Consider the following 12,700-nt stretch of genomic DNA (forward strand, 5'->3'; position numbering starts at 1 on the left):
AAATAACTTTTATATAAAAAAAAATTCAAACTTGATCAAAATTGCTTCAACATGAACAAATTCACACTAAAAATATTGTAACGATCAATTGGCTACTACAATGTTGTAACACTCAATTAATCCTTGTTACAATAGTTTTGAATTTGACCATGTTGAAGCAATTTTGACCAAGTTGGTAAAGAATTTTTTTTATATATAAAAGTACTCTATGTATAAATTTTTTTAACGAAGTTGAATAAATTTACTTTTACACGTTATAGAAGCTACATCATAGATGCTACATCCATAGTTGCTACAACATTATTGGAATAAGGACATCTTCAGAAATATGATAGGACACTCTTTTGACTTTTTTTTTTAAAAGGGTTGCCCTTTTGACAATTCTGATAATTAGGCTCTTTTGATTTTTAGTTTTTTACCCTTATTTTTTATCTCTGTGAATTCTTTCAAATCCATATAAAGCTAATGAAAGTCAGGTAGATCAGAGAGTTTATGGTTATTTTATGCTCATACTATTCTATTACATATTAATATATTATTATAGAATAACAAGCAATGAGTCCCAACTATTTGACCTAATTTTTATATCAAGTTACAGGAGTTGAAATATGACTATTATTCTGTATTATTGCTTCTGTTAGAAGATGACTTAATATTTTATTAACTGCATAAGGAATTTAGAGGATGCTGTAACATATATACATTCTTGGTAATTGTTTTTAAAGTATGGTTGATGTGGATCGTGGATATTTTCCTTTAACAATTAAAGTAGTTTCATCTTTGCAGTAACTTCTCCAATGGCGATAACCTTCTCCAGCTACTTAACCCAAAAATTTTGTTGTTCATCTTCCCAAACCTATTACTTTGCTCTTGTTCCTTATGAAATACGTAGAGGCATGCTTGTAGGTTAAACCTTTCATGTTGTATTGACTTATCCATAGCAAAGCACAAAGCAGCCAAAATCAAGCACCAAACGTAAACATAAAAAAGTTAGCAACAAATTGTATGGAGCATGTGGATGATGTTGGATGAACCTGCAGATAATTGGATTTTTCAAGGAGACAATGCAATATCATGCTTCTTAGTGCCAACTTGTTTATTTACCTGATAACCTTTGAGACCCACTTTCTCTAACAATTTCTTAGTAACAGTCACCTCATCAAAATTCCTACTGTGACAAAGAAAAAAAAATGTAACCAATTATAAGCCAAGATGCTTATTTTCCAGACATTGAGATTGATAACAACTACCTCTCATCCAATAAATTGGGCGCAAAAATGCCAAATCGATCTACAAATTCATCGAATGTGCGTCGTGTGGGATATCCAGCGCAGCTTATTCTGATTGCCTCCAACACACCCTATATGACACAAAAAGGAAAGCATCTTTCCATGTAACTGATACACTAAAACTATACTAACAAAAATGACTAGTATTTCAACATAAGGTTGTCAAGAGCTGTGAATCGCATGATAAATTATCAAATCGTGAATCATACAATTTGACAACTATAATTCAACACGCTCTCACCATGCCATTTGGCATGAACAAGCATGTAGATAGAAGAAACAGGAGTCTTTTCAATAGTATAGAGACCAAAATTTCAGAAACTAATCAAGTACCAATTTTAACTACTTCTGAAACTCATGGCAATGAAATGCTGAATGGTAAACCAAGTAATATCAACTCATTTAAGCAACAAAAGGAGTGTTCAAATGGGTTATCTAGCAGAATGGTCCATCTACAATGTTTGGTCTTACAAGTAAATAATAGTTCGGGATAAACGAAGGTGAGAGCAAGGTAGACAAGAACAATTACATAGCAATAATCTAAGTGGATGCAAAATTACCCCACAACGAAGCTGCTGGAGAATATTAGTGTTCTCAAAAATTGCAGGTCTCAGAAGATTATTAGGCTTTACACATCGTATGTAGTGGGGCTCAGTATGGCTTAGAGTTTCTAATAAAGTTTGAAGTTGTTGCTGCAAAGAAGTGCACACAAGTGTTACATACATATACAGCATATTAGCATCAGAGATTGTAAAATGGGAAAGAAAAGACCAACAACTCACCTTACACCTTAAGCCAATTGATGAGAACTTCGAAGACTTAGATGAGTCCTCTGTAAGTGATGGGAAAAGACCTGCAACAAAGGGACACCTTGAAGCACCCAAGAGTTCTTGGTGTTCAGCAACAACATAATCTTTGTTCTTATCCAAGAAAAGTTCTGTTTGATATGTAACCTGAAAGATATTAAGAAAAGATGACATTCCTGACCATGCACAAGAACTACTCAAAATGGGGAAGAAACTAAGAGATCGTATCTAGACTGTGGACTATGAACCATAGTTCAAACTGAAGCTGGGTTCTACAGAATTATGCACTTATTGCATACTAATCAGTTTTTTGCCACTTCAAAGAAGCTAACAAAACTTGCTTAGTTCAATCAATCCAGTTGAATTTAAATGTTTGAAGGTTTTCAACTTACATCGCCAGCATAATGACGGATGGTAAAGTCGGAGCGTGAAAATTTAGGTTTGATGAATCGCTGGTGATTCTTAAATGTTTGGTACAACTTCTCAGCAAATGTTTCATGTGTTGACCTTGGCAACATACTAAGAATATGAACATACATCAGCTGCTGAAAAAAAATTAATACGCAATGTAACAAAATAGAAAAATGGAGGGGTATTATCATACATACCAAGCTTCATCTAGAAGAGCAATTATTCCACCTGGTTTCTGAAAAATGTTCAATGAAGGGTGAAAATATACTCTTAATACTGAAATTTCAATTTACTTTATAATGAAGTGCATATGAGTGTACAACTATGAACCACACATAAAACAATAAAAAAACACAGGAGTGCCTAGGATTTGCTAGTTAGCACAGGAGTCTTCTCTATTTTTCCCTGTCATTGTTACAAACTATGTAAATTAATTTACTATAAAGAAAATAGACAGTAGATGTCGTAAATCCTATCAAGCCAGTACACAATCGAATATGGCATAGTGTTCCATGTTACAGCATGCTATCTAGCACATATACTGGTCCAAAACTCAGATCTGGTGGACCAATTCTGACATTTTAGAAGTTGATTACAACAATTAATCCTGTAACACATATCTGTCAATTCTCAAAGTTAACTAAAATAATTTTCCATAAAATTCCTATGATCTTTGAAGTGCATACTTAGATCTTACTGCTATTGGTGTACCGTGTATCATCACATATCTTTGGCAAAAAGTCATAGCTCATATAGTAGTACTCTAAGACACAAACAGACCATTTATATATGAGGCTCATGGATAGTTTTAACATATTCTCTCCTTTCATCAAGATATCAGACTGCATAGGCCAGATTCTAGATAGAAACAATTTTTTACATTCCTAGAAAGCCTCTTCCAACTTCTGTTGATCATTGTTGACAAAGAAATAAGTGGGTCTTTCTAGTCTTTAGTGCGAAACAAAACCATTATGGGTCATAATCCTTCATTCGCTTAAAGGACAATTTGAAATGTCAGATATAAACTGTTAAGCATGGGAGAAGACAGATAATCATCACTAATAAGGAGATTGTTTTTCTTTACAACTCATCTGTGTTCACCAAACTATTGAAGATGTAGCAAGATACACAAAAGCAATTTACACTGATTTTGCAATTTATTTACTTGGGTAATTTTGTAATGGAAAAAGAAAGAAAATATTTAGAATAGCAAAGTTCAACCATGGAGAAATTTGCAATCCATATAGATGAATTCTTGCAAATGTAAAAAAGAAGCTTGTTCACCGGACATAACCCAAAAGATTTATAGAAGGAAAAAAATTTTTAGGTTGAAACTCATTACAAACCTTCTCAATAAGATCAAGAATATCCTGATTGTCAATAAATTCGATATAACTCCAATCAATTTCTTCTTTTGTATATTCTTCTTGTTCCATCTTAAAAACATGCTGTTGCAATAAGCAGAAAACAGATTAACAATCATCTTCTAGACATAAAAATGTTGCATTCTCAGCAGAACAACTAAGTAGGAATTCTCATCCAGTTTTTATGATAATACTAGTATGTCAAACCTGATTAAAATGTTGTTGCAGTTTTTCATTAGTAAGATTGATGCAAAACTGTTCAAAACTGCAAATGATAAATATGTTAGAATCAAATGGAGGGGCCTTAAGCACAGATAGGAGGGAAATAAGTAAATGATTAGCTACATGTTGTTTAATAGGTAGAGAGAAAAAAATACAACTATTCGTAGGTAGAAGGGCATCAACATTCCAACATGAATATACGTCACATGCATCTGTATCAATATCTATCCTCCAGGATCAAAGAGGTCTGAATTATGAGAAATAGATGGTGTTTGTACCAATAAAGCCAACCAGAAATAAGTATAAATTTTAAACAAAAGCATTTTTCAACAAATATATGCATCAAAGTATACATGTAAAAGGCTGCATAGTGAGTGAAGGAAAGAGATACCGCTCTTGGCAAGCAATGCTTGTCCTAACTATTTGAGGTAGACTTCATGGATATAGTGAAAGCATTAAAACAAGTTGGAAAATATCTGTTACCATATCAATACAAGAAGCTTAGAGGAAGATAAGTGATGTACAGTAGACCTAGCCCAATCTAAAATCATTAGTAGACCACTTGGAACACACACATGACTCCGAATCCTGCACTTGGCAATACAGAAATGAAGAGTTACTTCCTATCTGCCACTAGTCATTTCCTACCTCAAGTGACACCAAGCGCCAACTTGAATGTGGAGGCAAGTTCCCACATGGAATGGAGCTCCTAGCAAAGAAGTTGTAACAGTGACTTGTCGAGCAATGTGTTCATCCTCCCTAGTTGCTCCTCCCTTCAACACCTTACAGGGTGGCAACAAGGCAGTATGGATCAAAAGCATGGGTGATAGGGGAAGAAGAGGGCAGAACATAGAAGGCAAAGAGAATAGAAGGAGTAGGTTTCTGTCATGGTGCTAGGGTAGAAGCTAGAAGGCAAGGAAGAAGGTGTAGGTTTCTGTCATGGTACCAAGGTTGTGTGACAAAGCAGAATATGTGACAAGACTGAAACTAGAACTTACAGTTGTGGAGGTCGCCGACAACTGAGATACAGAACCAATCATGGTGGCATTAAAAGATCACCATGCATCCACATTGAGACATCCTGTGACACTACCCACATTGAGTGTGTTGCAATCCACATGAAGCTCGACTCCATGATGATGGAGAATATATAATGGGGAGTGCATGGGAAGGGGGAATAAAATAACTATGTGGAGAAAGGAGAAGGAGAGAAGTGAGGATTGGCAAGACCTTATGAGGAGACGGGCATTAAGTGTTGGTGGGTCTACTTAAAAAGTGAAATATGTGAAGGAACTAAAGAAAATTGAGATGTGGAAAGTAAGCGATGTTGGGTGGAGGAAGACTGAATTAACTTGTGGCATCCTCTTAAAGGGATTTAAAAATAAAAACACTAAACAATTACCTACATTGATATCAAGCTGAGAAATAACAATGTAAAACATTCATTAAAAGAGACTTGTGTGTAATAATTTGAGGCTTACGTGTAATCTATGTTAGCCTCCAACATAATAGTTAATGTTTAGCATCCCATGTAAGGCTAATTTATCATATAACTATTATCTCTTAACAAGAATAAATTCCAATAATGTTAGGGCAAAGATACTTATGGTGTTTCATAAGAGGGAAGGAAACTAGAAAGGAAATAAGTTACCAAAAAGAATTCCTAGTAACACTTTCCTCCATTCAAAAACTCAGAAAAAAATCTTTCTCAAGTTCTCCTCTATATAGTTTCTGTCCAATTTAGGTGGAAAACTCACTTTTCCAAGTAATGATTTTTTTTTTTTATTTTCAAATATATTTTTCATTATTTTTCTATGTTTGTTAGGGATGGCGATGGGTAGGATTTCATATCCTCCGTACCCATCCCCATTTATTATATCTATACCCATCCCCATATCCGTTGGAATTTCGGGTATCCATATCCTACCCATCATCTTATTACTTCCTACCATTCTTGTTTTAAAAAAAAAAAAAAATTCAAGGTACTTGTAAGCTCTTCCTCGTCTCACGCTCCTTCGATCAGGTGAACATTTCTCGTGGAAAAGAAGATGAGATACGTGTTGATGACGGGATAAAGAGACAAACTAAGTCTTTTTTTTCTAAGACGAAAAGTGGGCTAAAGTTTTTTCTTTCCCATATATATATATATATATGGTAGAGTATCGGTAGGATTTTACCACATCTGCCTCCATATCCATACATGAAATACCCATATCCGAATACCCATTTATTATAATCGAGTATAAAAATTCCCTCTATATCCTCCTCCATTCGGGTCGGATGTCGGATTACCCATCGGATTCGGGTGAAATTGTCATCCCTAATGTTTGTATGAAGGAAAGCCTTGGCGCATAGTAAATTTGCTGTCATGTGACCTAGAGGTCACAAGTTAGAATCTCGGAAACAACCTCTTGCAAAGCAAAGTAAGACTGCATACCCTTCCCTGGGACTCCACATTGGTGATAGTTTTGTGCACAATGCTGCCTTTTTTATTTTTCTATGTTTTTGATAAATAAAGTTTTAAGACTTAATTTCCTCCCTCTTTCTTTCCTTCCAAGGAACCAGTCAGATGAGTTTTTCCCCAAAGTTTTTTTCCCCTTACCAATTTCCTCCTTTTATAGGAAAAAAAAGGAACTAGTAAGATCTAAGAATGATAGGGACAGGCAAAGCATATGTTTCAAGACTCAAACAATTCAACTTTTCAGCTAATGGAATACATGTACTTAAGACTTTGCGTAAAGTTTCTTTCTTTTGACAAAAACCAGTTACAGAAGCAATGTTGCTGGAAACTTCTTTTCTAATGCAGAAAACAGATGTTCAGAACTATAGAATAGAGAAAAAGACAAAAAACCAATGGAATGATCATAATGAGGCACCCCCCAACCCCCAACTTGATGCACAACATGATGATTTTTTTGGCGTCTTCAATGATGAATATAAAAGCATACCAGCTAAGCACCTGTTTGTCTTGAAACTTTCAAATCCATAAATATCCAGCACCCCAATCAAAATCTTTGAATCAGGATCTTGGCCAATTGAGCAGTTGATTTTATCCACAAGCCTGTAGACACAAGTAAATAGCATAGTGACTAAAGACTATCATACAAAATGAATATTGAATATTTTAAACAAATTCTTGGAAGGCAAGTATCAGTTAACAAAAAATGTCCACAAATTTGTTGCAATTCAATGACACTGACCAATCAAACAACCGTGAGTAGACAACCTTTGCCAAAGCATCTCGGCTAAGAGTTGCAGCTTCAGGATTTAGATTTTTGGTAATGCGATCACCACGAGTTATGATAATCCTTTTACACAAGGAATCCTCAAGAGCTTTCTCATTACACCTAAAAATTTATTTGACTTCTCAAGAGATTTGTTTACAGATTATAAAAATGCAATGAATAGGACATGTGATAAGAAGTGGACTTACATGAAAAGCTCTGCAGCAGTTCTTAGATGGTACCAAGATTTATCGTCTTTAGGTACAGATGAATCAGGTTCTTCTCCTTCAGCAAATTCAATATTTCCAAGGTGAAGAATGGCAGCCACCACACTGAAAATTGCATCCTGAATAAAGCATACACGAAAAAGAGATATAAAATAAACTACATACTTAATAGTAGGATGTAAAATGTTTGAGAATGAAACAGGATAAATTGTACCTGTTCATCAGTGCTAATTCCAACAACATCCATGGCTCTTCTAGTTGTTAAGTACTCCTTTGACTCATCTACCCCATCAAGTGCAAAGCAATTGGACTGATTAAGGTAGTGAAACGTTCTAGGATGGTCCAATTTGTATTTATCAATGTCCTGCTTACCCATTGCAGCAACTGAGTGTGACTTAGCCAACTAATCAATCATACTAAGATTATAGATCAATACAAGAATAAAGGGAATAAATCACTTTAGTATCTTTTTTATTTTTACTTATTTCACGCTCTGGCTCTCCTCCTAAGATTCCCATAGTTCCCTCAGAAGATTTATTATTAAATTGTTCCCATGAGACTCTGATATGGTAGCATTGACTTCTGGACTAGGTTTCTGGGTGCAGGAATAAATATCGAGTGCAATTAAACTTGATTTATCTTTTCTCTCTTTGGGATACATGGTCTCTCTTTCATCAAGTAGAAAGGGAAACCTGCTACCACAGAGACTACAACAATAGGATATGCTCCAACCTCAATAAGTTTCACATAATTAGAGTTGAACTAATTCTAGGAACAGACAATAGTATATATAACAACTCACTATCCTTTTACGGTCAGGATAGCATCACAAGAACTCAAATTATAGATAGCCCAACTCCTTAAGAAGGGCCAGCTCAAGATAGTTACTTAACATTCCAATTCTCGCCAGGCATAAGAAATTAAAATACAAGTGTGAAAGAATGAAGCAAAGGAATGTATATGTGCACACAGAGTGAACTGATCAGCCAAATATTGGTTTATGATTTTTAATTGGTGATGATAATCTCTTCAAGTAAGACCAACGCAAAATAAAGGCAACTTGATATGATAAAATAAATTTGCTTGACAGTGTTGAGGCCAATTACCCAATTGATTCACAAGGCCAACGGAAATGAATATACTATGCTGTATCACAGTAGTATGAACACAGCAAGCATGATGAGTGCAACCCCCTATGAGGCTACAAAAGGCCAGATAGTTTTACAGGTTCAACAAGGAAAAGACAAGTTCTCTTGTGAGTAGCAAGGAATACCACAAAGTTTAAGTGGTTTTATGTATTAGCTCAACAAAAGATGGTTTTCTTCCATGCTGAGCTAAAAAACTTAGTGGGCATTAATGGTAGAGCCTTGCATGATGTACAATAGTGGAATAATATCCATAAATTCAATCAAGTTGTGACATACATCATGTTTTTGTTGCGTGATTAATTCCCATTATGTCAGATCTTATGATGAATAGAAACTAATAAACAATCTTTTTATGTAAATAAGTTTTTGATTATAAATAACTAGATCTCTTTCTCTGAAAAATTATTTATTTTAAAAAGGACAATAACTACCAAGAGGAGAAATTACCTCAGATGGAGCAGCACATAGCATGTAAAAACAGTGGTAGTTTCTCTCAGGATCAGATATTTGACAGACACGAGATCTTTCAAGCAAGTATGTTCTGACAGCAGCTCCTGAAATCCTTGCTTTTTCATCAAACTGGATCTCAACAAACTTTCCAAAACGACTGACAAGGTAGGAAATTCAACGTTGGTCATCATAAATGACAACCAATCCTCCACTTAAATCTTTCTTCCACTTTATTGACCCAAGGGATTAAGAAAGGAAAAGGGAACAGAGAAGTGAGAAAGAGTGAGGAAATAATGATTCACTACCTGGAATTATTATTCCGTACTGTCTTTGCGTTGCCAAATGCCTCAAGCACAGGATTGGACTGGACCAAAGATGAAATAGTAAATGATACTCAAGTTAGTTTCCAGATGAAGACATTCTATTGTAGGCACAAAATCCATAGTTCAAAAAATTTAATCTAATAAAGAAAAAATTCAATGTGTGACCTCCAAAATTTGTTGCTCGACAGACCGTGCATCAGTTGCCACTTTACCACCCATATGAGCAAGAAAGCGCATAAGCATCTTAGTGCTTTCTGTTTTTCCAGCACCACTTTCTCCACTTACTAATATTGCCTGGCTTATTCCATCAATCATCATGCGTCTGCATTTAAGATCAGATTATCAGTATTAATAATCAGGAAAGGAGATATAGTAGCATTAACTTAGAGAAAATATGAGTATTACCTATATGCAGCATCGGCAATTGCAAAAGGATGGGGAGCTAATTCACCAAAATCTGCCCCTTTATACTGTTCCATCATGTGGGTACTGTATAGGTGTGGCAGTCTTTGAAAAGGGTTCATAGCAATCAGTATATTCCCAGTATATGTCTGAGAAATTGGACATTATATTAGCATAGTGAATAAATATCTATCTAAAATGCCATAAAATAAAGTGGGGAATATACATCGAGTCCACAATCCATACTTACATATATTTCATTCATCATAAATCTTGACTTTAAGTTCAGCAAGACACCTGGTTCATGAAGATAAGCTAGCTTTGTCATGTCATCGACACCACAAGGTGATACATCGGTATCTTTTGGAAACACATTGTTCAATTTTGCCGTAACCTGCAGTGGGAAACAGTATATCATAAAATAGCAGTTGATTAGAAATGGAGAATACTCGAGTAAAACACTCACTGTCTTTCCAGAAGTACAGGTGATCGTGACTTCATCTCCGTTGACCTCCACGACCTCCCCATCAATCCAAGCCTCTTCAGGATCCTCAGTCCATACTTGTGACCCTACTGTAGGATTGCTAAGATTGGCCTGTTAACAATGAGAACAATAAATCGAAGACCATATAAATAGTGAAAATCAAGTGACTAAATAAATCAACAGAGACTATTGGTAATGATAAGACACAGCCGTTCATCAATCACTCAATCCACCTTCATTTGATCTTTCAACTAATTGAAAGAAAAAAACAATATATTTTACGATTTTAGCTTATTCAGAAACTAACCTATGAAAGCACTGGAACTGGAAGACCAAAGGAAAACATGTTTGGTTTGTATTCACTAAATTTCTCGGCTTATAATTCCAAGTAAAGTAAGATCAAGTAAGATCTTAAAACTTTGCCGTACACATTTATAGGACTACAACAATCAGCTGCTTCAACGCAGACATGGAGGCCCTTTGTACATCCATTAAATCTGCACGGACTACACCAAATGCTAGATCTCCAGAGAATGGAAGGTACAAGAGCGATGTAAGTATGTAACGTACCATTTCGCGCCCCAAAATCAGGTCAACGCCTGATCTCCTTGATTCTCCCTCAGGCCGATACTTCTAGAGATCCCAGATCGCACCAATGAGAATGCCCACAAACAATCAAGGTAGGATCCACACAAAAACAAACGGGGGAAAAAAAGAAGGGACTTTCCGTCCGAAAAGATCAAATGTTTCTTCTCTCGGCCATTAAATATTTCCTCTTTTTCCCTGCTCGCCGTGACTCCGAGATCCGCCTCGGAAATATCCGTTCGAGGGCACAAAAGCCGAATACCTCGCCGTGCCCGCGCCGTCCTATTCGACCTCCCCGCTCGGAGCGCCTCGAAGAAGAGAGAGCGAGAGGGAGGGGGCTTCTCCTCCGAGGTCGGAGTGGCCAAGATCCTGCCGCCGCTCCTGCGATCGCAGCCCAAATTGATACCTTCACCCCTGCTGCTATTGCGAAGATCCCACGAGGCTTCGATCGCCGCTTAGTTTTCTTTGCGTTTAATTTCTACTCGCAAGCGTTTCCTTCTCCTCGCCAGGAGTCGATGAGTTTTATCAATGTAGCCCGGACGTCGTGTAGCACTCGTTCGCGCGTTGCGTTGGTCTGGTAAAATTTCATTCTACCTCTTACATTTAAGAAAATTCTCATTTGTTTCAATCTGCCTCCTGTACTTTCAGTAATTAACATTTAGCCCGGATTGTAACGCATTTTCCCATCATTTCCAGTGTCATGGCATTTGCAACCCGATCCGATTTAAGGCGTGAACGGCGCGGCCCATTGAGTTAAAATTGTGTCCTCGGCATGGCTTGGCGCAATTTGTTCGTGAGCTTTGTGGCTCAATCTGTCACTCGGCTAGCCGCAATGACCGCGCACGCCTTCGGAGGAGACGCACAGGTGCGTTCGGCCAGCGACAGCTCAGCATCTACAGTGTGCGTCGACGACCCGGTAAGGGCTGGTGGCGCGACTAACGGATTTAAAAACTGAAGAAAATTTCCCGTAAGAAAAATTATACATTTCTAGGAAAGAAGGATGAATCATCTTTTTCATTATTTACTTGTTATTAAATAATGGATAGATGGAAGGATTTGTCAATTCATTTGTGGATTAATTTAACTTTTTTTTCATCCTTCTAAATCGGACAGAAAATCCTCGTCCGTCCTCCATCTGTCTCCTTCAAGAGTTCCTCTTTTGTTCGTCTCAATTCCCCTACAGCCTTCGTTATCGGGATCATTCTCCGGCCTTCACAGTCACAGATAGGCACTATCATACTACCTTCTCTTCTGTTCGCTTCGCTTCTCTTCTCCACTCTGCTCTCTCTCTCAAGCTCGTCGCCTCTATTTGCAGAGGTTGATGTCACCGCCTCTCGAGTATGACTACATAAGCCTATCTGAGCTCCAGTTCCCTATTTGGGATCTTCGGATCGGTTAGAAGAGGGTTAAATAGATAATCATCCTAAGTCGTTAACTTCCTATCATGTTAGCATAATAAAAAAATAAAACAAGTAGAAAGTTAATCTAAAAATAAGATGAGCAAGTAAACCACAATATATTCATTTAACATGTGATCCGGCGGTAAGAACAGAGGACCCCCGCTCTAGGGAGTCAACGCCACGTGGAAGTCAAAGGGCCAGGTGAGCGACCGGAGATGGGTGGGTCGAACGCCCGGCCGGCTGACCGGGGTCTAACTGATGGCAAAAGGCACCCTAACAGGAAGCTGGGCCCCGACGCTCATGGTACAGGATCGTAGGGCCGAGCGGAGGGCACGCTCGGCCGAAACATGAGGAAACATACCGCT

At 37.1% G+C, this 12,700-nt stretch overlaps 1 protein-coding gene across 4 annotated transcripts in view; it reads right to left on the reverse strand.

Moving 5' to 3' along the window:
* LOC121970992 (myosin-6-like) overlaps positions 1 to 11,450 on the reverse strand; it is a 29,334-nt gene extending 17,884 nt beyond the window's left edge. For 2 of the 4 annotated variants that reach the window (XM_042522040.1, XM_042522038.1), the window contains exons 1-19: positions 10,921 to 11,450; positions 10,333 to 10,461; positions 10,117 to 10,260; positions 9,870 to 10,015; positions 9,630 to 9,786; positions 9,447 to 9,505; positions 9,139 to 9,298; positions 7,758 to 7,907; positions 7,526 to 7,662; positions 7,293 to 7,439; positions 7,052 to 7,153; positions 4,078 to 4,135; positions 3,853 to 3,954; positions 2,704 to 2,741; positions 2,488 to 2,614; positions 2,072 to 2,242; positions 1,850 to 1,981; positions 1,251 to 1,360; positions 1,105 to 1,171 (exon numbers count right to left, since the gene is read on the reverse strand). In XM_042522040.1, the coding sequence (XP_042377974.1) occupies positions 1,105 to 1,171; positions 1,251 to 1,360; positions 1,850 to 1,981; positions 2,072 to 2,242; positions 2,488 to 2,614; positions 2,704 to 2,741; positions 3,853 to 3,954; positions 4,078 to 4,135; positions 7,052 to 7,153; positions 7,293 to 7,439; positions 7,526 to 7,662; positions 7,758 to 7,907; positions 9,139 to 9,298; positions 9,447 to 9,505; positions 9,630 to 9,786; positions 9,870 to 10,015; positions 10,117 to 10,260; positions 10,333 to 10,461; positions 10,921 to 10,923 (2,139 nt within the window). In that variant the 5' untranslated portion in view covers positions 10,924 to 11,450. Of the gene's footprint in view, positions 1 to 1,104; positions 1,172 to 1,250; positions 1,361 to 1,849; positions 1,982 to 2,071; positions 2,243 to 2,487; positions 2,615 to 2,703; positions 2,742 to 3,852; positions 3,955 to 4,077; positions 4,136 to 7,051; positions 7,154 to 7,292; positions 7,440 to 7,525; positions 7,663 to 7,757; positions 7,908 to 9,138; positions 9,299 to 9,446; positions 9,506 to 9,629; positions 9,787 to 9,869; positions 10,016 to 10,116; positions 10,261 to 10,332; positions 10,462 to 10,920 lie in introns of those variants that run through there. The other 2 variants (XM_042522039.1, XM_042522041.1) reach the window with 2 other exon arrangements.
* Between the last annotated feature and the right edge of the window lie 1,250 nt (positions 11,451 to 12,700).

Source organism: Zingiber officinale, chromosome 4A, assembly GCF_018446385.1.
Source record: "Zingiber officinale cultivar Zhangliang chromosome 4A, Zo_v1.1, whole genome shotgun sequence".
Taxonomy (NCBI): domain Eukaryota; kingdom Viridiplantae; phylum Streptophyta; class Magnoliopsida; order Zingiberales; family Zingiberaceae; genus Zingiber; species Zingiber officinale.